This window comes from Quercus lobata, unplaced genomic scaffold (assembly GCF_001633185.2).
Source record: "Quercus lobata isolate SW786 unplaced genomic scaffold, ValleyOak3.0 Primary Assembly Scq3eQI_1866, whole genome shotgun sequence".
NCBI lineage: Eukaryota > Viridiplantae > Streptophyta > Magnoliopsida > Fagales > Fagaceae > Quercus > Quercus lobata.
In genome coordinates, this window is record NW_022154708.1 from 75,790 (window position 1) to 97,427 (window position 21,638).

Genomic DNA, 21,638 nt, shown 5'->3' on the forward strand with positions numbered 1-21,638 from the left:
TATTTTAATACATAATCTAAAAAAAACCTCAGGTTCAGTACAAAATGATAAAAACTCGACTAAATACTAAATTTTATAATATTTTATTTTCTGAGATTGCCCCTGATGTTCAGGGAAAGCGCTAAACAACTAATGAAAATGATGAAATACCCTTAATGTAATAAACTTATCTTTATCTCTAATTCATAAGAAATGGTTTAAACTCTTAAATTGATAAAAATTGAAAGCAAACAATGTAATGAACAAAATTATGACCTTCTATAAAAAAAACAGATGTACCACGGTTAGATTTTGAAAAAACAATAAATAAATAAAAACTATCTCGGCCTGTTCTTTGTTGTTTCAAATTCAAAACATAATAATAATAAAAAAATTACACTTAAGACGTTTGAATTCCACTCCCACATTGTCGAATAACCTGTTATGTTGCCCATGTATGTACATTCAGAATTCAACCATAAATCAAGTAAAAAAAATCAAAATAACAACAAATGCAAATACTTCGGCAATTCTTCCACTAAAACAACTAGTAGTCCAAAATGTTCCACAGTCCGTACTAAGTAAACAACAATACCATGTCAAAGTTCCATAATAAATAACCAAGTAATCTCCTATTAGATGCCATTTTCAGTTCCATATGAAAAACTAAAACACATAACAGATTAAGATAATAAAAACCCAAAATGATTACATGGCCTTGTTCACATTATTATCGTTCATGGCAAAATCCAAGTGCCATATCAACAAGCCTTCAGACATCACTAAGAGACTGGATTAGAAGAGCTGTCTTCCTTGTGCTCATCGTTATTGATCTCCATGCTCTTTTTATCTTCACTGACCTCTTCCAAGTGTGGCTGTACAAGGTCTACATCAAATGAATTGAATGAAACATTAAAAACGTATCTATGCATTATAAATCTGAAATTTAAAATCTGTGGGTAATGAAGCAATGTAAGCAATGAATCAATTAAACAAAGAAGTCATGCAAATAGTAGTAAGAAAAAAATGACTGGTAAATTTTTCCTAGTGTCTAATGTCTGCCAACAAAATCCAAAAACGATTCTTCCAAATATGCATGAATATAATTTGTATTACATTGGTATCAACCATACCATCATGCATAATTTTTCATCAGATTATTCCATTTACATTCTCAGCCAAGATTGAGCACATTCTATATGTTCTATTTTCAGAACTCAAATCCTCCGTCCATATAGCAACTTCAATGCCATTTCAACTTTTCTCTACACCACCTCATCATTAATATAAAGTAAACATTTTTGTACTATATGGGAAATCCAGAACCTTTTGGACATATATATTAATTGTTTTTTTAAATCATCAACTTATAACTTTGGATACCCAACATATAAATAAAAAATGCATTACCTGTAGAAACAGGAATGCTCAATGGCACTTCCAATTTATTTCGACATAACTCCGAATGGCGCTTCAAATTATACTGTGCAATTGCTCCGGCAGCAATAAATTTCTTTCCACACTGCTTACATTTGCATGAAGGCCGTTCTTTGCCTTTTGTCGGAAGCATCTCAAAGTCACGCCAATGGGCTGAAGTCCTCCTCTTGTAGACTTTGAGCTCAGTCTTTGCCTTCTTTGGCTCGGGAAGGTCAGACACTTCATCAAATTGAGCATCTAAGTCAGGCTGTTTTCCTTTTTTCGTCATGTCAGTACGAATCATCTGATCACTTTCCATCTAGACCAATATAAAGAAAAATTATTGATAACAAATTCAGTAATTTGAAGAAAAAGTAAGGAGTAACAAATTAATTTAAAATCAACAAAAGGAACAAACAATCTACTATTACTACTAAACAATCAAACTTCTTAACAATTAGACACAACTGATTTAATTGGCCAAATTTGGACTAAATTTAACCCACGTATACCTCAGCCTGAAAAATTGTGCAAGCATACACAAAAATTATAATGTGTGACTACCAGGACATACCTTGCTAGACTGGATTCGGTGGTTCAAAGCTGAAGAAAAATAACCGGTTGGAATACCGGTTGTCAGGACAAGATAAATCAGAGGGGTCGCCTACGGATTTGAGGGGAATAGCGACTTTGATCGACATTTGCAGAGTAGGGTTTTGGTTTTATAGTTAACAAAAAAATCTGTACTGTACTGTGTACATCAAAGAGGGGCGGTTGGAGTTTTGAGGAGATGGGTATGGAAAATTTACAGAGAGTAATGGTTGACGAAAACGAAGAGGCAGTCTTCAGATTCAGAAGTTCAGAGCGGCGTGAGGGTTCAGTTTCTGGGGGGAAGGTACGTAGACATTAGTTATCAAATAAACCAGTAACAATACTCGCTATACGAATAGCCGAGTACAAAATGTACTCGATAACTCTACAAGCGAGTTACATCAGAACTGACCAATCAAATACCAATCCAACACCAATCGATTTGTACAGACAATGGAGGATGGACTGATGGAAGTGTTGGTTTTAAATTAGTACTCGCTTACGGTATACTTGAGTAGTAATTACTATGGTAAGCAGGAATTGTAGCTTTGCAATTACTCGGCTAATGAATATTCGAGTAAATCTACTCGATAACTCTATCAGCGAGTTATATTAAAACTGACCAATCACACACCAATCCAACAGCAATCGATTTGTACAGAGAAGTTTGAATGGACTGACGCAGTTCTTGGTTTTAAATTAGTACTCGCTTACACATAAATCGAGTATAAATTCCCAAAATACTCGATGATGGAATAAGCGAGTTATATTACTCGTAATCTCTAAAGCCGAGTTGTGGCCATTTTCAATTATTAATGAAATTGAGTACTTATAAATACTCGACTACTTTTATGTCGAGTTATATAAGTTTTCACTAAGCCAGTTTTTTGTAGGAGATACCAAATTAGTGGGCTTTACCTGCTGCTACCCAAGTTCAATCAGTATGTTCACATATATAGTAACCGAAGAACACGACATTTTTTTAGGGTGGCAATTTTTGGTTGTATTATGTATGTGCAGCTGGTGGATATAATTATTACTTCCCAACTCAATGAAGCTTGGTTGTAGGCTTTACCTTCACCCTTGACACTGCCAAGTTCAGTCACTTGCATTCTCACAGCTTGGTGCACATACAATGTCTGACTACTGAATGGAGCTAAGACATGAATTTCGTAAGAATTGACCAAACTTTTAATTAAGCTTTAAACCCTTTCAAACCTTTTAATGAAGAGCATCTTATTTGCTTACCATGGATTCGCCTATATAAGCCACAGTTAAAGTTGCAAAAATAAGAGCGTGAATATTGCTTGTAAATAATCCAAGTAACATGACGGGTATAGGAACTACTGAAGGTACTAGAGAAACAAGAACAAGAACTAGTAGTTCATCAGCTAAAGTTGCATTCATCTTGAACAAATCCCAACTATATAAATTTACACTAGAGTCTTTTGCTTATAAAAGAGACCCACATAAAATGAAAATTTCAAAAAATCTAATGTATAAATTAAAATTTGTCAGTTGTGGGATCTCCATCCATCATCACTATATTGCATTCGTCTAAAGCTGCCTTTGTTCAAATATGCAGATACATAGATACAAAAATCTAGAAATGAACTTTTCCATCGCACATGAAAATATCCACCCTTTGCAAATATAATTGGTATAATTGGTACCTAACTCGAAGCTGACTGAAATATTCATGTACGTCATAAACATGCTTAAGTAGCTTCATTAGTTACAAAATATGTTCCAAAAGCTGTGTCTAACATATCCAAAAAAATCAGCTGTTAACATATATGCCCTCCAAAAATCTGCTGCCATGTATGCTCTCCAAAAATCTGTCAGTCTTTTATGTCCAAAAAATGTTATCAAAGTTTTATCCGCTAGCTGAACGCTGAACAATAACACGTCGTCCAACTACTGTGCAAAAAACAAAGAAAAAAATTGTGGTCAGCTTTCTGTTAATATCAATAGTACGAACCACTGAAGCCTGCAAAATATGCCACCAAATATGAATCAATAAATAAAAAACAAAAACCAACAACTAAATGAAAATATAAGTTTAAACTATAGAAAAATCCTTAACGTTTGTGTTGTGTTGCTATGTCCAAGCTGAAACAAGACAGTTGTGTTGTGTTTGTGTCCAAATATCATAGGTCTAATTTGATGTGCAGGGCAGGTTTCAATAATGATAATGTGATGTGCAGGACACCTTTTTTCCATCACTTTCTTGCAAATCAAAGAAAGCGTAAAGCAAGGAAGGAAATTTATAAACAGAAACATAACTAACCAAATTTTGTACGTCATAAACATGCTGGACTTATGTATATCTAGACAGAGGAGAAGCATAAACATAACTAAGCAAATTCAATTTCCAAGCCATGCTGGACTTATGTATATCTAGACAGAGGAGAAGCATAATTAAGTTACTTAAAAGTAAATAGATTTTGGAGACCCTTGAACTTAGGGACTGGGATTTACATTTTGTCTGGTTTTCTATTTGAGTTTTGAATATTATTTTTAGGCCAAACTCATTTTGACAAAATAGAAGTGTTAAGGACTAGGACTTCTAGAGTTTTTAAGTTGACTTGATCATTGAGTTCTTAAGATCTCTTACTAATATACATTTTGTCATGCCATCAATATTTCCTACAAAATGTGAGGAATTCAATAAAACAAAAACCAATAAAATTCCAAAACCAGTCTTAAGTTGCCTGATACTGTCATGAAATCAGCTTTCTCTCAAGCAAAAAGTGGTAAAAGTTACCTATGACACTATGATTCTTAGCTGACCAAATAGAGCCTTTTATAATATGGTTTTTTTGGTTCATGAAGGACCCATTAAACTTATAAAATTACATAAGGAGTGAATGATTTTCTTTTTCTGTTTCTTTACCTCTACTCTCTTAGAATAGATAAAAAGTCAATCTATTAATTACACAAGGAGCTGGCCTATATAGTAGACAGAATGACATCCCCAGTTGATGATCACCTACACCATTAAGGAAAACCTTAACTTCACCAACTAGCATAACTTAATTAGTTTATTGCCAGATTGATACAGAGGTCTTTCTAGACAGATCACTGCTTTTTTAACTAGATGATTCTTGGTTGTTGAAGGACCACTTGTACAGCATATAATGTGTATAGATTTGAAAGAATTGGCCTTCTTTAATCATTACTCTTGTACGAATGTTTACAGAATTAATATAATAATTAACAGTTTACAATCTTGCATAGGATCTAGATCATAATGTATTACCAACAAAAGACAAACTAAATTGATGGATAGGAATTAGGAAAGAGGTAAGAAACAGAGTTGAATGGCCACTTGATGACAAAAGCTTTCACACGACTTAGGTGGCACCTTCATTATCTCTAATATTTGTTTAGGAAGCAAGTAATGCTTATTATCATCAAAGGGGTGTAAAGGCACTGGTATGAAAGAGGCAATCACATCAGAGTGATCTGAACTAGAACCTTAATGCAAGTAGTGAGACACTTCCCCATCCTTGCTTTTGCTGGTCCAGCTATAACATTGTTTTCTTTCCTTAGGCAAAAAACAAATTTCCATGCTTGGATATCTTCACAGACCTCTCAAAAGAAGGCTTATTCAAGATTAAATGGAAAACCACACAAAAAGCCAAGTATCATGTAAAGCAGATATTAAGATCCACCAGGTGCATGTGTTACTAATCAAATTATAAGTTAGGAATTAGGAAAGAGGAAAGAAACAGAGTTAATTTCCTTTAAAGCAAAATGCATGAGTTGACTTTAGAGTATTCCGAGAGCTCAAATCTTTATTAGATTTGTAAAGTGTGAACTGCCTTCAGAAAAAAATATATATATACTAGAAAGAAAAATTAAAGTAGAAGTAGAAAGGAGTAGTAATAAAGGGAAGGTTGGTATTGTTGCATGTCTCTTTGGGTCAAGGGGGTTGATTCTTTGCTTCTTTAAAAATAATGCAAACCAATCTTTTGCAGTTTTGCCTAACAAGCAAAAGAGAGTTTCATGCTGGACTTATGTATATCTAGACAGAGGAGAAGCAAAATTAAGTTGCTTAAAAGTAACATCTTCCTTTTATAGCCAAGATAAATCCCAACTGTCTAACAATGAGGACATTTATTTTCTCTTTTTCTTTTTGTAACTGTTTTTGTTCTGAATTGTAATTATCGAAATTGAACCTCAAAAACTAAAATAAATTAAAAAGTCCAGATATTGGGCAAGGTTTTACCCCCATAAGCTTTGTGATCATCAACGGCTCAACGATCTTTTCGTTTCCTCACAACTGCCTTCGCCGGTCTCGTCTTACCTGAAATTCAAAGGGATCACACATTACTTGAATGCACACATTCCCTATGCTTAATTTAATTATTAGAAAATGTTTGATCTGAGTATGATCATCACTTAAAGCACACAACATCATATGCAAGTCCTGTGACATTCTATTAAGGTAAATGATAAACAGTTTACATAGCATGGAGATGCAGTGCCTAAATAATAAAATATAATGCAAACTGAGCACAAGATTGTTAATCTGAACAATCTGATGAACATGTAGCAGTTAAGAAAGATGCCTTCATAGCTATGCAAATAATTACTTTATCATTATGAAAATAGAAGACTAGGACATATAATGACATAGTAATAATTCCTTTATGAGTTTTATATGTCTTTTATAATTATGCGCAGTCTATGGATAGCTTCCATGTTTCCATAAATCATGTTATTTACCGTCACCGGTCCCACAACCAGGGGGATGTATGTCAGTGCGGAGTGATCTTCGCAACCCATGTACCGACACTATATTCTCACCCTGTATCTGTTCGATCTGTGCAGCTGGTTCTTCAGGGTTAGGAAGTGAAGGGTCCTGGGTGGGCTCAGCTTGAACTATAGGTGGTGTCGGTCGGCCAGGGGTGGGTACAAATATACAGCCACCGTCATGGGCAGAGTCGGCAAACAATGGGGGAGACAGCCGAGTGGGTGGTGGGGACCGAGGGCCAGCTTGGGCACAGAATGTGTGTTCTGCACTATTTTCATGGCCAGGGGGGTGGGATGGCTGGGCAGCAGCGTCAGACGTGCATCGCGATGACCCGACACCATCCATGTACATGCCCCAGTCACCCTCCAACGCCTCATCATCTGCAGAAAAACAGTTGCATTTATTAAGATAACCACAAGGGATTGAGTCATAAAATGTCTTACTATTTGCAGCGTAGATATGATTCAATGGCATTTGACCCTTTAAACTCGCTTAATTTGGGTGCATGAGACCTCTCATATACACACTCACATGCACACAAATGCAAATACAAAATGAAGCCTCATGGTTGCTTTCTTTTCCGGTCCAGTGTTGTTACTCTGTATTCTGATTAAACCCGTGCCATTTGCAATAGCAGTATCATATTTTGCCCCAAGCTAGAGAAAATGGGCAAATGCCCATTCCAATTCCAACAATCTAGCATTTTGCCGTCTTTCCCAAATTAATTAGGGAAATACCCCTCTTTTTAAACCCGATTTTCTGTAAAAAAAATGAATTAAGCCCTATAGTGACATTTTTAAGGATCCTATAGTGACGTTTTAAGAAACTATAGTGGCATTTTATAATCCAATCTCCATGAAGTCAAGTTACATGCAATTTTTTTCTCTTTTTGTTACCTATAACTCGACTTCATGGAAATCGGATTACAAAACGCCACTATAGGTCCTTAAAACGTCACTATAGAATCCTAAAAAACGTCACTATAGAGCTTAACTTGATTTTCAGAAAATTGAGTTTAAACAGAGGGGCATTTCCTAATTAATTTGGAAAATACGGTAAAATGCTAGATTGTTTTTTTGAAAGGGGCAAAAGCCAATTTTTTCATACAATAATTATTTCAACTTTAACAATAATATTTAAGAAATGAAGTTGCCGTTTTAGGATGAAAAAATTTTCTGACCGAGACTGGAGAAATATTACTTCCACTATCAATTTTTACAAAATGTTCATAAAAATTCTCTCTCACTGTTTTTGTGTTTTTGTTAACTCGATTATTTCAACACTCTGTATTCATTCAACTGAGAATGGAAGACAACAAAGTCCAAAAACAAAGGTAGAGCAGACCTGAAAACACATAGCAGTTACAAAGCTGATACAATAACAATAAAACATTGTTTCTAACAAAAGATTCAAAATGTGAAGTGTAACCAAGGGCCAAGTGAATACGGTGTAAACCCTATTGTAAAGTGTAAACCCTACAAGACAAGGGCCAAATGCGTAAGCAATCGCTTGACCCGCACCTAGTGCATGTCGTTCATAGAATCCAATAACTATTGTCTAGTGTAAACCCTTCCCAATAAAACTAATACTTACGCCACCTAGACGAGTTACATATAAACCTTGTTTTGTTGGTAAAATCTAAAAAAACTTTGTTTTTAATTCATTATTGGCATATTAAATTACGTATAATAAAAAAATTTATAAAACAAAACCTTTGAATTACAAAGTCCAGCTTTGTTTACTTGTTTATACTCTATTATTGTTATTATTACTATTTTTTAAACTCTAATTTTATGAACCTCATAGTGTGATCACAACTTTGAATTTCCTCATATAATGCTAATTTTATGTTCATGGTCGCATAGCAATATTTTTAAAAGGAATTACATTGGCATCCATAGTGGTCTGTGCTTTATACGATGAAAAAATGATTTTGCTGGACTTTTGTTTTCATACATAAGCATAATATATTAGCATTGATGTGTATATGTTAAAAGTGGATAATAGTATTGTGATTGTAGTTGATACGGAATGAATGAAACAAGTTTGCATGTCTTAAACGTCAATACATATATATATATCGCTTGGAAGAAAAAAGTGCTTATTCCCATTGGTTAATATTTAAAGTGCTTAGTCTTAATATTTAAAGTTTGGCAGAACATTGTAACGCTACTAATTATACCATAATTATGGGAAGGAAGTGAAAATTAACACTAAAAACTAGTTACCAAACAATATATACTTTGCTACTATAATATGTCCTCTAAATAAATTACAACTGAAAGTAGTAGAAGTTAAATTCAGTAAGAATTGAAGGTATTAGAGTTGGAAGTTACCGAAGACATCGTCATCCTCGTGACCACCTCCACGACCTCCACTGTATGCACGACCTCCACTGCGTCCACGCCCTCTAGACCCACGACCTCCCCCACCACGGCCTGTAGCCTGTGTGCTCGCCTCAGTCACCGTGGCACGCGCATTCTCCAATGCCCCTCGGCTCATCTCTCCGACAAGGTCCAGCATCCTCTTCAGGTGATTGTACACTGCGGAGTTTGGTTCGCATTGCAATAGTAATTCCACAGTGGACTCAACCTGCGAAATAAATGAGTCCCGTTAAAACTTCTTTGTTTAGTTTTGTGTTGTGCAACACTGGGCCTTTAAGTCCATAGCACTAAATCTGTTTTATCTTTATTTTTTTTAACAAATAATTTATATATATAATTTTTATTGTCCCCCAAATAGGTTGTCTTTGAAATTATATACTATTAATATTTAATGAGACTAACATGGACCAAATTTGGGGTTATGCATACTCGTGAAAAAAGAAGTACGATCTATAAGATATTGAAAGAGCTAATCCTACTTGCAATTATCATTTTTACAATATTCCAAGGTATCGCACACTATTGCAGTGTCTTTAAAAAGTAAATGAAGAAACAAGACAAAAGACAATCTTAAGGAACCAAAGAAGGCTTTACTTGTTTGACGACAGCATTAACATTTTGTTTGCATATTATTGGCGAAGGTCATGTCAATAATTTAGTAAGATACTATATAAGATGGTCTTTCACCATGAATTATAGTGTTCGATCAAATGCGAGTTTGGATTTGCTTGAGTCTTGAGAGTTGTGTCATCTTATGGTTGCCCCACTAAAATGAGACTATAAAAGTGAATGAAAAGGTTTATGTTAGTTTATTTCAAAGTGCAAACCATGCAATGTTATGCGATTATTAAGAATTCTACCAACTGCTGAGTCATACACTGATTAGTATTTTTTATATAACGAATTTGGCATAACCTAATTATATGATATCAAAATCTGTAGAAAAAGAATCCCTTAATTACTTTTCTTCTATTTGATGAGCAATATATGAATTGTATAAAATGCATGCAGCAACACACATATATTGTCAATCCATAAAAGAAGTATCGAATTGTTGCCTTACCATGATTTCCCAATACGCCGAGTCGCGTGTAATGTACCGTCTCGTCGTCTTTCGGTACGACTCCATGTAAGCAGCAAGGTATGTCGTGTCCCCATCCAATGCCGGTGCGTCAGCAATATGTTCCTCTCTGTGGGCCCATCGGTCAATGTAGACAGCATGCTCTTGCACCCAATCCTTATCTAGTTTACCTTGGAGGGAGATTTTGTGGAGATGAACGGACGTATCTACAATATCCGGTGGCACTTGCTTCATCCCGAATTGACGAAAGACACGTTCGGGATGATGATCCTCTACTATCCAAAAATAGATCAATGGCACATCGGCCCTCCATATTTGTCGGTCGGCAGTGCAATATGGGGGCAACAACCCTAGGACATCGCTGTAGGGCTCCCAAACAACCTGCAGAAATGGTCAACAATAAGATGCCTGCCAACAATAAGAGAAGCTCAGAGTGCTACCGGTGTGGCAGCCACATAATAAAAAGCTATGATGCTTGAATCAGAAAATATGATGAAGGAGAGAATTACTTATTAATTATGGCTGTCACCTTATATATACCTATGTATGATTTGAGTTCTTTCTTAGATAGAGTTGTTATTTCATGTCATCAAAAATATTTTCTTATCTTTATATGTATTCCTTTATTGGCTCGAGCTATAACTTGGCATCAGTAATATGTGTACAATTATAGCATGCATGCTTACTTTTTATGTATCATTGAATTTCCAATAATTTTATATTTATGGTCATGAATCATGATATGCATGAATGTGGTTCCCCACTAATTATCTCTGACTTTGGCAAAGGTTTGTTTGTCGGATAAAGTGAAGGTGACTTGAGAAAATCCTGATATATAATTTAGAGTCTCAGACATTGATTCACAATCAAAATTAAACGTAATTCTTCTCCAAGAATTTCTTATAGTGCTGGATTTATGAGTTAACATATTATTCTTTGCACTTCAATTAGAACAAACAGTATCACTCGACGATCATATGTGGACAACGTGAAAAAAGACAAATTAGTTGTACTTGTCATGATAACTACTTTGATAACTCAGCTAGTGTGTCCTACATCTTTATCATGCACTTCAACTTTATGAAAGAATTGATGGTTCTTGCATTTATATGATTGTAACCAAATAAAAGATAAAAGACAAGGTATCCATGATGAAATTGGTCATAGGTCGGAGTACAGTTTATCATGAATTAGATTCTGCTGATGTTGTGAGTCCATATGAACTCACCATAGTGATTATGTTTTGTTACCAGTCAAGGTTGTAAATTTCTATCAATGACATCCAACTTTTTCAGTGGATAGCAAATACACAGTTATCTAGGTTTCCTATAGAACAAACTGCACTCATTTTTTGAGAAACTATATTTTTCCTTACACCTTTTTGAAGATTTTGATCATATAAAACTGTGGTTTAAAGCTAGCTAGTAAGGACATCATTCAAAATCTGCACACATAATAACATGAGAAATTTTCTTGAGTTTAAATATGAGAGGAAGTCGTTTGAGATACTTTGATTATTTTAGAGGAAAATGATTAATGCACTAATTACAACAAGTGACTTGTTTGAAGTTGGGAAGTAAAAAAAGATAGAGGAAGACAAAAATGACATTAATAGAAGTTGTAAACTTTGATATGTCCATTAAGGAAGTAAGGTAACAAATAGTATGATTTCGATTCAATAAAATTACCAGCAAAAAAGAGTTCATATGGTCGACCTGACTAATTTGTTGAGTATATCTAGAACCGACCCAAAAATTTTGAAACTAATGCTTGATTGTTGTTTTTGTAAAAGGAAAAAGGATTAAAAAGGACTAGAACAGATTGATCTTGTTGAAACCACAAGCATTGAACAAATGAAAAGGGTGGTCTTAACTTCTTTTTGAAGTTATATTAGCAACAATTGCTGGTGGAAGGAAGAAAACACTAGTGGTTAGGAGGTGAGAAATTAAGTTGTCTTTAGAACCTTAATTAAGATTGGCAGTTAAGAAGATTCTGGTTACCAAATGAAGGATATGACTATATATAAATATATATACTAATAAATAGTTAGATCAGAATCACTTTTTCTTTTTCTCTTCCCATGCTTTCTTAGCTGCACCCAAATGTACTTTTCAGAAGGACCTAATGTTCAGACTTTATGATCCATTGCCCCACTAGATTATGTCATGACCTCATCAAAGAATCAAATTGTGTATTATTGAAGTCACTTCTTGACTGATTAACTGTATTTCAGTAATATGTTTGGAGGTTGCTGACGAATCAAGCTAATGCTATTCTCGTGACAACTAGAAAAGGAGCACTGCTCACTGCTCTCTGATTGATGCTTTTAGCAGAGTCATCCTATCCAAAAAAATTTCTTTTCTGTTGGTTCACAAGACATGGGTAGTGGGTGTTTGGTTTCTGATGAGCAAAAGTTTTGAAGTTGTTAGGCTAACTATACAGCTATCCTGTCTTGTTCTTGATGAATTTTACTCGCTTTTTGTTCTGACTCATTTTCCTTTCTATCAAGTCAAGGTTCTGCAACTTGACCACCATGTTTGACTTGTTGAGGCAGTGTCGACATAAGCCTAGAGTTGCAGTAGCATTCAAAATTTTAATTGTTTCACAAAGTCTAGCTAATTCAGGATGCAGCTGTTTAATTAGTAGCAAATGATCATATGTTAAAGCATATTTGGGTGTGCCGACACTTTTTCTTAACAAGTGAAATACGTACTTATTTGTGTCAATCCTCAATGTGAGCACACATGTATAAGACCATTGCAGGACCACTTCACTAAAAATCGTAACACATTCTTGACCTATTTCCCCCTCTTATTCTATTTCCCCCTCTTATTGGATTTGACATGGTTAGATGCACCCGGATACTACTGGTTGCAGTAGCTAAAACCGAGGAAGAAAATTGAAGCGTACACAGCTAAATATATGTGGAATCAAATTAGTGTAAAATTACTAATGAAGGTACTTTATAGTGATTGCCCACCTTCAAATATAATTCGTAACTAATGCCTTGTATATCTATGGTCTAATCGACCAAAGTTACATTATTAACTATACACATGCAGTAGTTGACAACCCTAGAAAATCAAAACCAAAATAAAATAGAGAATTATATCCTTGTGACATGAAGCGGTAGAATACCTGGTGTGCCCGTATACTCGACAGTGACGCACGATACGCAACTAGCACATGTGTCGCATGCTCTGTCGTGCTCTTCGGCCCCTTCCATCTAGTAAACATATAATTTCAAACAATGCTCATTAGTTATCATGCAAATAATATATTCCAAATAATTATCATGCAAATATTCATGCCACTGTAGTACATTTTCAGTGTACTTGGGTTGGCTATTCTTTAATAAAAAGTTCTAACGTGATATATCAAAAAAATAAAAAATAAAAAATATCATGCTAACTTTGGAACTTTTCTTCTCTAGAATGAAAGACATAAAAAGAGTGGCTCCTTTTTTCAATCTTGGATTCCCATTGGCTGCACCTATAACTTACCAGTTTAAACAAATAAAAATAAAAACAAGTCAAAATCAATGAGGGACAAAACAGTTTTGTAAGAAAGACTTATTGAAAGTCCCAGATTGAAATGAAAGGGGATACTATACTTCCTCCTCAATAAATACCTCTCCATCAAGAATTTCAAACATGAATACATTGTTTAGTTTTTGCAAGGGCCTGACATTCTTTAGTTTTTAATGTTGGGCTAGCTTATGTGTAAACCTAACATATAAGGGTTATTTATTTATATATATATATTTGTTTTCATTAGATTGTTACTTATCAAAAAAATAATATACAAGGTTTTCTTTTGTAAGAGAATAAAAAAAGTTAGTAATTAAAAAAGGGGCCAAAACTAATCAAACTCCTCAAAACCAAAACTAATCAACTCGTCACACTGGCCGCTCTGGTCTGCTTCAAAAATTTAAGCTCCTTCAACTTTGCAATGTTGGATAAGTGAATATGGTGTTTTACTCAGGGAAATGACCAATTGTGGAGATGCCTTCTGAGAATTAAATATGAGCAAGATTCCCAGTGGACTACAGACGGAGTAGAATTTCCACACGGAGTGGGACTATGGAAAGGAATAAGAGCAGGTTTTGGGAGTCCTATAAATTTATTAGATTTCAAATTGGGGATGGCATGAGGGTGAGGGTATATGGCTTGATGCATGGTGTGGGAACAAGTCTTTTAATTGGTTAGCTTACGTTAGTTTATGATCCTTTCCAAATTGCAGCTAACAAACATGCTAGGGTTAGTGATTATTTGGATGTTAGGGGTAAAGTAGTGCATTAGTACCCTATCTATGTTAGGCAATTGCAGGATTGGGAATTATTGTCTCCCTGCCCTGTTTGATTTACTGTATTCTCAATGGGTTCAGCTTTGGACAGAAGACAGCATATTGGAAACTAGATAGAAATGGTGACTAACTCCATGTGAATGTATTTTCAATTTCTTGAATTTTGTTTACCCTTTTCGTTTGTAACATTTTCATTCGACAATAGAACCCCACAATCACAAAACCAACTTGTGATTAGGGAATATGGGTCGTTCACGGTGGTGGATAAAGTTGGGATTTGGATAATTTGGTTGGGGTTGGTCTGGTATTTGTCCTTCACCGGGTAGTAGAGCAATTATAGAAATTGTGGATCATTATAGAGAAATTGGAGAAATTGTCATATTGAATAATATTTTATATTATTTACTGACAAAATATAAATTCTCCAATGACATAACCGTACATAATTTCATTTAGTATAATTACTTTCTAGTAAGTGTTTTAGCATGATACCAAAATTTATTTCTCAAAAGAATGTAGTCAAAAAAATTTATTTGGACTGAATTCATTCTACCAAAGTTTAAAATCTATTTGCAGTTGTCTCCTCAAATGCTGCATTAGAAGCTACAAAAGGCAGATTGAACCTATGGCATTAGTAAGCATCTCATGACCATGGACCCTTTTAGGACAAGAGGCCAGTCCCTAAGCTAATAGAGGCAATTTTGATTTGAAACAGGCCTATAGCTTCATTAACATATCAAAGTTACCATCAACCCCAAAAAAATCCAAGACTCTCAAACTTACCAGAACTTCCATTACCTTCATATGCATGCATTTACCAGGCAATGTATGCAACTACCAATCCACATAAAATGTTTATGCTACACATCAAAAGTGATACCAAATAATTCATGAGGTCTTTAACCTTAGACTAAACAACAATGACATACGGCAGAAAAATATTCTACCACCCAATCTAGAGACTGAGATAAAGGAATTCCAAGAATAAGAATCATCGATGGAAAAGCTAAGAGAATTTAAATTAATTTCTAAGCTCTTACTAACCCACCGTGATGCATATTGGTTAGCCAAGTCCTACAATTACTGCCAAGGAGCTCTTGACTCATGTACATCTCATATATCAATTTATGTATATTCTATGATGAATGATTTTTGAAAACCAAAAAACCAATACTTCATTTCTAAACACAATTATCAAAAACACATTAGATTGAAATTTGAAGGAGGAATATTAAACCCAAACCATCTGAGAAGTGAAAACCCAAGGTTATCTATGATATCAAACACAAGTCATTATGGGTTTCCACCACTTATTTTACTAAAAATTAGAAAGATCTAGAGATAGAGAGATTCTTGACTTGGGGATTTGTTGAAAGTATATGATTTAATCTCTTCTTTCTTCTTCTGTATTAGAGGTGTTATATACATGTAATATATACTTATTTGTCTTACCATATAAAAATAGTTAAGCATAGGGTAAAGTTAAGTTATGGCCCTGATTCTATTTTTTATTTTTTCATAATTTGATAGTTGAAGTGGGGGATTTGAACCCTGCATGTCTACGTCAAAAACACTAGGAGGTGCCAATTAAACTACAAGGCTCTTGGCTAGGTTATGGCCCTAATTATGTTGCAAATTCAGAACTACTACCAGGCAGAAAAGGACATTGGCCAAAACAGCAATGCTTTAGCATTGCCAATACATTTTAGCATTGCCAATACATTTTAGCATTTCTAATATTAACTAAATGCAGTAAGATATTGGAATTTAAATTGGATTTAGACTAACCAAAATAATAATCATGCAAATATAATGATTGACATAAGGTGAAGACATTTGTCTTTCGGAAAATAGCATGCTTTAATCATAAAAGCAAGACAGTCTTACAAATATATGTAGGCACCACAAATCATACCAAACATTTATTGAAAAAAAATAATAGTACTTGACAATTGTATCAAACTACTCAAATAACATACTGATTGGCAAAGGGACTTGCCTCCACTGGCGGTAGTGGCAACCTCATAACAGGGCATATCAGTGGGAACCTCGAATACGCCCACAGCTGCACCAACATCACTGCTCCTCCAATCTGCTTCGCCTTCGACTCCGATGCCTTGCATAAGTGCCTGTACAACCAGGCTAATGCCCCACTACCCCAACTGTACCTCTTCGCGTTGTTGATTGGGTTTAGGAACTGTAGAGGCAGCACCGACACCCGGTCTGCCGACTTATCCATAAACAAAATCGTCCCCAACTGATCGAGTATGTGATAGCGCGCATGTTGCTGCACTACCTCATCAGTAGCATCCGCAGCTAGGGGACCACTAAATAGTGCATCCAGCCACATGAATCTGGGCCTCGCCCCAGCAAGGATAAAGGTGTTCTCATGGGGATGCGGTATCGGGTCTGGTGGACGATGACCCAATAACTCAAGACACAACGTAGGCCACTCCATCTTCACAGCCCCAGTAATTGGCAACCCATCAACAGGAACCCCTAGCATCACCTCAATATCTTGTAAGGTGATGCTCATCTCTCCATGCGGTAGGTGGAATGTGTGCGTCTCCGGACGCCAACGCTCAACTAGTGCTGTGATCAACGCATGATCCACTTCCAAGTTTGGAACCTTGAATAACCCTTCAAAACCCGCCTCATTTATGTACCGAGCAATCCGTGGGTCAAGCCCATGCTCGGGTAACTTGCAACTTCGGCGTCTGCAGTTTAGCACGCCTGGCACTACCTGCACACGAAAGAGCATTGTCTTAGGATAGTGCACACGAAATAACTATAACAATGCTACATAATAATAATATGCAAGAAACAGTAGGCTAACTAGTTAGTCCCGAACATTTTGCAAAACGTTAGTTACAATGTTAATTGCTTATTCGCTCTACCTCAATAGCAGATAGGATCAAATTCAACATGAATGACATTGTTTAAAATTAGCACTAAGGTGATGGGCATCATGTTTTGAAATGAATGAACAAAGTGTCTCACTATGTCAAATGGAGTAGGGAATTAGGAATCAAGGTCGTTAGTTGTCTTATGTGTAGCCACATGTAATTGTGTGCGCATGTTTGGAAAAAAGAATAGTAGCGGATTCAATTTTTTATTGATTACTATAGCTTCTAAATGACATGTACTGACTTTGAACATTTCTGCTCCATACAATGTTCTTGATTATTTATGCTTCATGCCATTTTCTCTATGGATTAAATACAATTCTGCGTAAACCAAAACATTCTACCATGTCCAACGTCTATTTGCAAAGAATCAAAGAACCGTACAGAAATAAAATTAAATGATTTCGACATGTCAAAAGTTCAGTACAACTACACACCTGACCGGCTGGCGTCTCCCAAAGCAGCGTGGATCGATGAACCGGCTGCCGCGTCAACTGTGTACCAACCGTCGGTCCAGGATCCACATTTCCCACTTGCTGCATATCTGACACGCATGCAATCATGTTAGACACGTAAACAGAGGCAAGTAATAGTGAAGAAAAGCTTGGCTTTTGCAAGTAAACACAGGCAAGTAATTGAATGTTCTACAACAAACTCACAGAAACAAATACAGAGAGACAGAGTGAAAGAGAGATTTGACAGAAAATTTAAAACATATAATTGCTAAACTGAATTATACATCATGCATCTATATACACTGATTTTCAATCGATTTAATCATATCAAGGAAGAGTTAAAGTAAAACACTAAAATATAAACAAGGAATAGTTCGCGAAGCCTAATATGTTGACAGTAACGCAAAAGATTGTCGCTTTCCAAAAATGTTTTCATTGTTTTTATGTGTTTCGTGCAGGTGAATCCTAGTTTTCCTGAAAATATTTTAGGTTGGGTGGGAAAACACAATTAAGAGAGGCCTAAACTATTTTAGGTTGGGTGGGAAAACACAATTAAGAAAGTTATGGTGAAGGAGAGAGCCATGTCTATTGCTTACACCACCATGTGTGGACAAATGAACACACGTGAACCAATATCCTTATGAAAATATATATGGAAAGACGTGGCTCCTTAAATATCCACTGCTCTGCTTAGTGCTTGCCCCTCCAACACACTCTGTCACTCTCTATATAATGTCATTTCGAGGCCTAACATTAATGCCACAACAACAACTTTAGTACCTCATTTCCTAGTGCTTATAGCTACTTGATCATCAATAGCCTACTCCATTAAGCTAGCTCTAATTGGCAATGGCAGTCTCATCTGCAATGCAATCCATCTTAGTAAGACCAACTTTGAATCGTGTAGTTTCAAACAGATCTACTAATAGGGTGAACCAGTTTCTAATTCCCACTAGTTATGTGCCACATTTGCCCAGATATACTAGTATGCGAGTTCGTTGCATGGCAGAGGTAATCAAAAGTCTAGTTTGTTTTTCTTTTTGTGGAAATCTCAAAAGTTTGATAGAAATTATATAATCATGATCAGCTAATTGATTTCTAAGTTAAGATTTTGACTGTATGATTCCATGGCATTTCGCTTTGCAGGAGGACCAGCAGGAGCAGCCAAAGCCGTAACAACTTCACCTTCACCACCTCAGCCCCAACAAACCCCTCGTCCTGCACCCAAGGTATACCTACCCTTAACCCAAAAGATACTTCTTTCTTTGTTTTTTTGAGTTAGAAACCCTAAATATATATGACTATTTACCAAATAGTTTAAGCACACAAAATTATTCATGAACTTTTTTGACCTCGCTCAGCAAATTATAATTAAAGCAAAATTGATTTCACATAAATTTGTTATTGATCCTAACTCTATTATACACAACTTAAAATATCTCACCTTGATTTTGTGAAAAAATTGTGCCTAATTTATACATTTTAAACTTTTTAAGTAATGTCAGAGACTTAATTATAACCGTTAAGGTATCTCTTCAACTAAGAAGTAGAGATAAGTCTTCAGGTATAGGTAGGCTACAACATGCGTGATTCTTTAAATACTAAGATAAAATACAACATTCCCTAAAATTAAATATATAAAAAATACAATATAGCATGTATTAAATATATAAAAATACAATATACCATTGCACGAGCCCACCAATAAAGCTCTTCCAACACAAAAGATTAGACCAGCAATCCACCAGTTTTAGCCAAGATAACCCACAGTGAACATTTTTTTTGTAATTATTTTTGCTGTTTTTCGTTCCCAATCCATTGACCACCCCCATCCCCCCACAGCAACCAACCCACCCTGCCCCACTATCACTGCCAACCTACATGACCTCTCTCTCTCTCAAATCTCAATTTAATTCCTACTTTTGTTTCTTTATTGCAATTTTCCATCTGCATCAAAAGCCTAGTGGCAATTCATATTCCATTCTTTTCCATTAATTAAATTACATATCAAACCCCATTCAAAAGCCTACACTTTATAGAGTCAAAAATTAATTCCGACACACAGAAATCAATACCCTAGGGAAATTAGTATAGTAGGCCAAACCACCAAAAAAATAAATAAATAAACAAAGCCCTAGGTCCGTCAGAAGCACCCTACAGGATGTACTATTTCCATTCCCAAAAGCCACCACAAATCTCAATGCTCCCTAACCTAACCCAACCTATTATGAAAGGATTGGGTGACCCTAAAAGGCCACTAAGGCCACTAAGTTCCTTTTTCAACCCCAAATGTAATAGATGATAATAATAATAATTCGATGTACTTAGTCACCAAACATAACCCACAGAAGCTGCTAATCTGACACAATACAGGAGCTTAAACGGGCTTTAATACCAAATTTGATGTAGCCTTTTTAGGAATTTCAACACTAAACTAAATTCTTGATAACATATTGATTGTGTTGATGGCTGTTTGGTATTTAAACAATAAAAAGAACATCAAATAAACAAAGATAAAACATCGGGCAATCACACCTAGGCCTAGGCTTTCCTAAGCACTCACATTTAGGTACGAGATAGCAATTGCGATTGAAAAAAGTTGGAATGTTCATTATATAGGCTACTTCTAAATCCTTTCTTACAAAGGCTAGGAATACTAATAACCAAAAAAAAAAAAAAACAAAAAAAATTCTTTAAGAACTTCTAAGACAATTCTAGTCTCTTAAGACAATCAATTATGCATCTGTACACAAAATGTAAGTGACTTTCAACTGAGGTGGTAAGTAGGTTTATATGTTCCCGTATGATATTACAAGGATAATGACATGAAACAAAAAAAATTACAAACCAAAACTTAGATGTTGAATAAAAACAATATGGCACAGTTAGAGCCCTAAGCAGAGTAAATGGCAGCAAAGGTTTTAGGATGTCCATGGTTTGTGTGTACATATATGCGTGCATATCCATTATACACACATTATATCTATTATAATAAAAACTAAACAGAGTGGAAGCTTGTAAAAGCCAGTAACTTTGAAGCTTGTAAAACCAATAGCTTCCCAATTCAACATCATTCAGCATTGAATTAAAAAGAAATTTTCCCTAATTCAAAATCATGACATAACTTGTGACATAATTTCTGGAAAATATAGAGATTGATTTGATACACTTTCAAACTATATGAATTACAAACCAATTTCCCCTAACAATGAACACCGTTGTCATGCTAACTGTATTTTACATGAATTTCTGCCCTAGATGTGCGTCATAAAACACTTCAAAACCAAACCCACTTCAAAACCAAACCCAACAAAGCTAAAACAGCAACAATAATTATGAATACAGATAGACAACAATCTAACAGCTAAAACAGCCAAATTTATATACATTACGGACAAAATCAAAATGACTACGTATTATAGATGGTGTAATTTGTAAGTTCGTAAATTACTCTTTAAAAAAAAAAACAAAATTCACAGCAGGCAAAGCATCCCCAGAGAACTGCAATAAATTGAAACACATCAAAAAAAAATTATGAAATAAAACAATAAATTAGGTAGTTGATTTCTTGCGTGTATTTCGTTCATCCGGATTGAATGAGATAGGATTTAGATTTTAGCCCCAAAAAAAGGAAAAGGATTGAATGGGAATATGACAGCGAAAAACTTAGGAAGCAGCGACACTCAAATCAGATTACATGCAAAGGGAAAAAATTAAAATTTGAACTCAGCATTTACAAATTACCTTAATACGTTTGCA

General features: G+C 35.2%; 1 protein-coding gene and 1 long non-coding RNA gene across 3 annotated transcripts; both read right to left on the minus strand.

Annotated features, from left to right (window-relative positions):
• Nucleotides 1-3,766: 3,766 nt before the first annotated feature.
• LOC115972996 lies at nt 3,767-6,786 on the minus strand. 2 transcript variants are annotated; one of them, XR_004087584.1, is made up of 3 exons: nt 6,721-6,786; nt 6,221-6,298; nt 3,767-3,903 (listed from the first exon to the last, which is right to left on the minus strand). It is a non-coding gene; the product is annotated as an uncharacterized LOC115972996 (long non-coding RNA). The 2 variants fall into 2 exon arrangements; XR_004087585.1 differs by having other exon boundaries at nt 3,767-3,906.
• Nucleotides 6,787-6,797: 11 nt separating this feature from the next.
• On the minus strand, nt 6,798-21,638 carry LOC115972988 (serine/threonine-protein phosphatase 7 long form homolog). The gene is made up of 8 exons (XM_031093202.1): nt 21,624-21,638; nt 17,862-17,968; nt 16,498-17,261; nt 13,352-13,439; nt 10,196-10,594; nt 9,085-9,340; nt 6,919-7,128; nt 6,798-6,817 (listed from the first exon to the last, which is right to left on the minus strand). Exons 2-8 carry the CDS (start codon nt 17,964-17,966, stop codon nt 6,798-6,800), a joined length of 1,842 nt encoding a protein of 613 aa, XP_030949062.1. The 5' UTR covers nt 17,967-17,968; nt 21,624-21,638.

What these genes read in the sequence shown, in the direction of transcription:
- LOC115972988 (XM_031093202.1), bottom strand. Translation starts at nt 17,966, where the DNA reads ATGCAGCAAGTGGGAAATGTGGATCCTGGACCGACGGTTGGTACACAG. An exon ending in GGGAGACGCCAGCCGGTCAG is followed by an intron (nt 17,262 to 17,861) that starts GTGTGTAGTTGT and finishes TTTCGTGTGCAG; the next exon opens with GTAGTGCCAGGCGTGCTAAA. An exon ending in CTCTGCCCATGACGGTGGCT is followed by an intron (nt 6,818 to 6,918) that starts GTATATTTGTAC and finishes CCAGCTGCACAG; the next exon opens with ATCGAACAGATACAGGGTGA.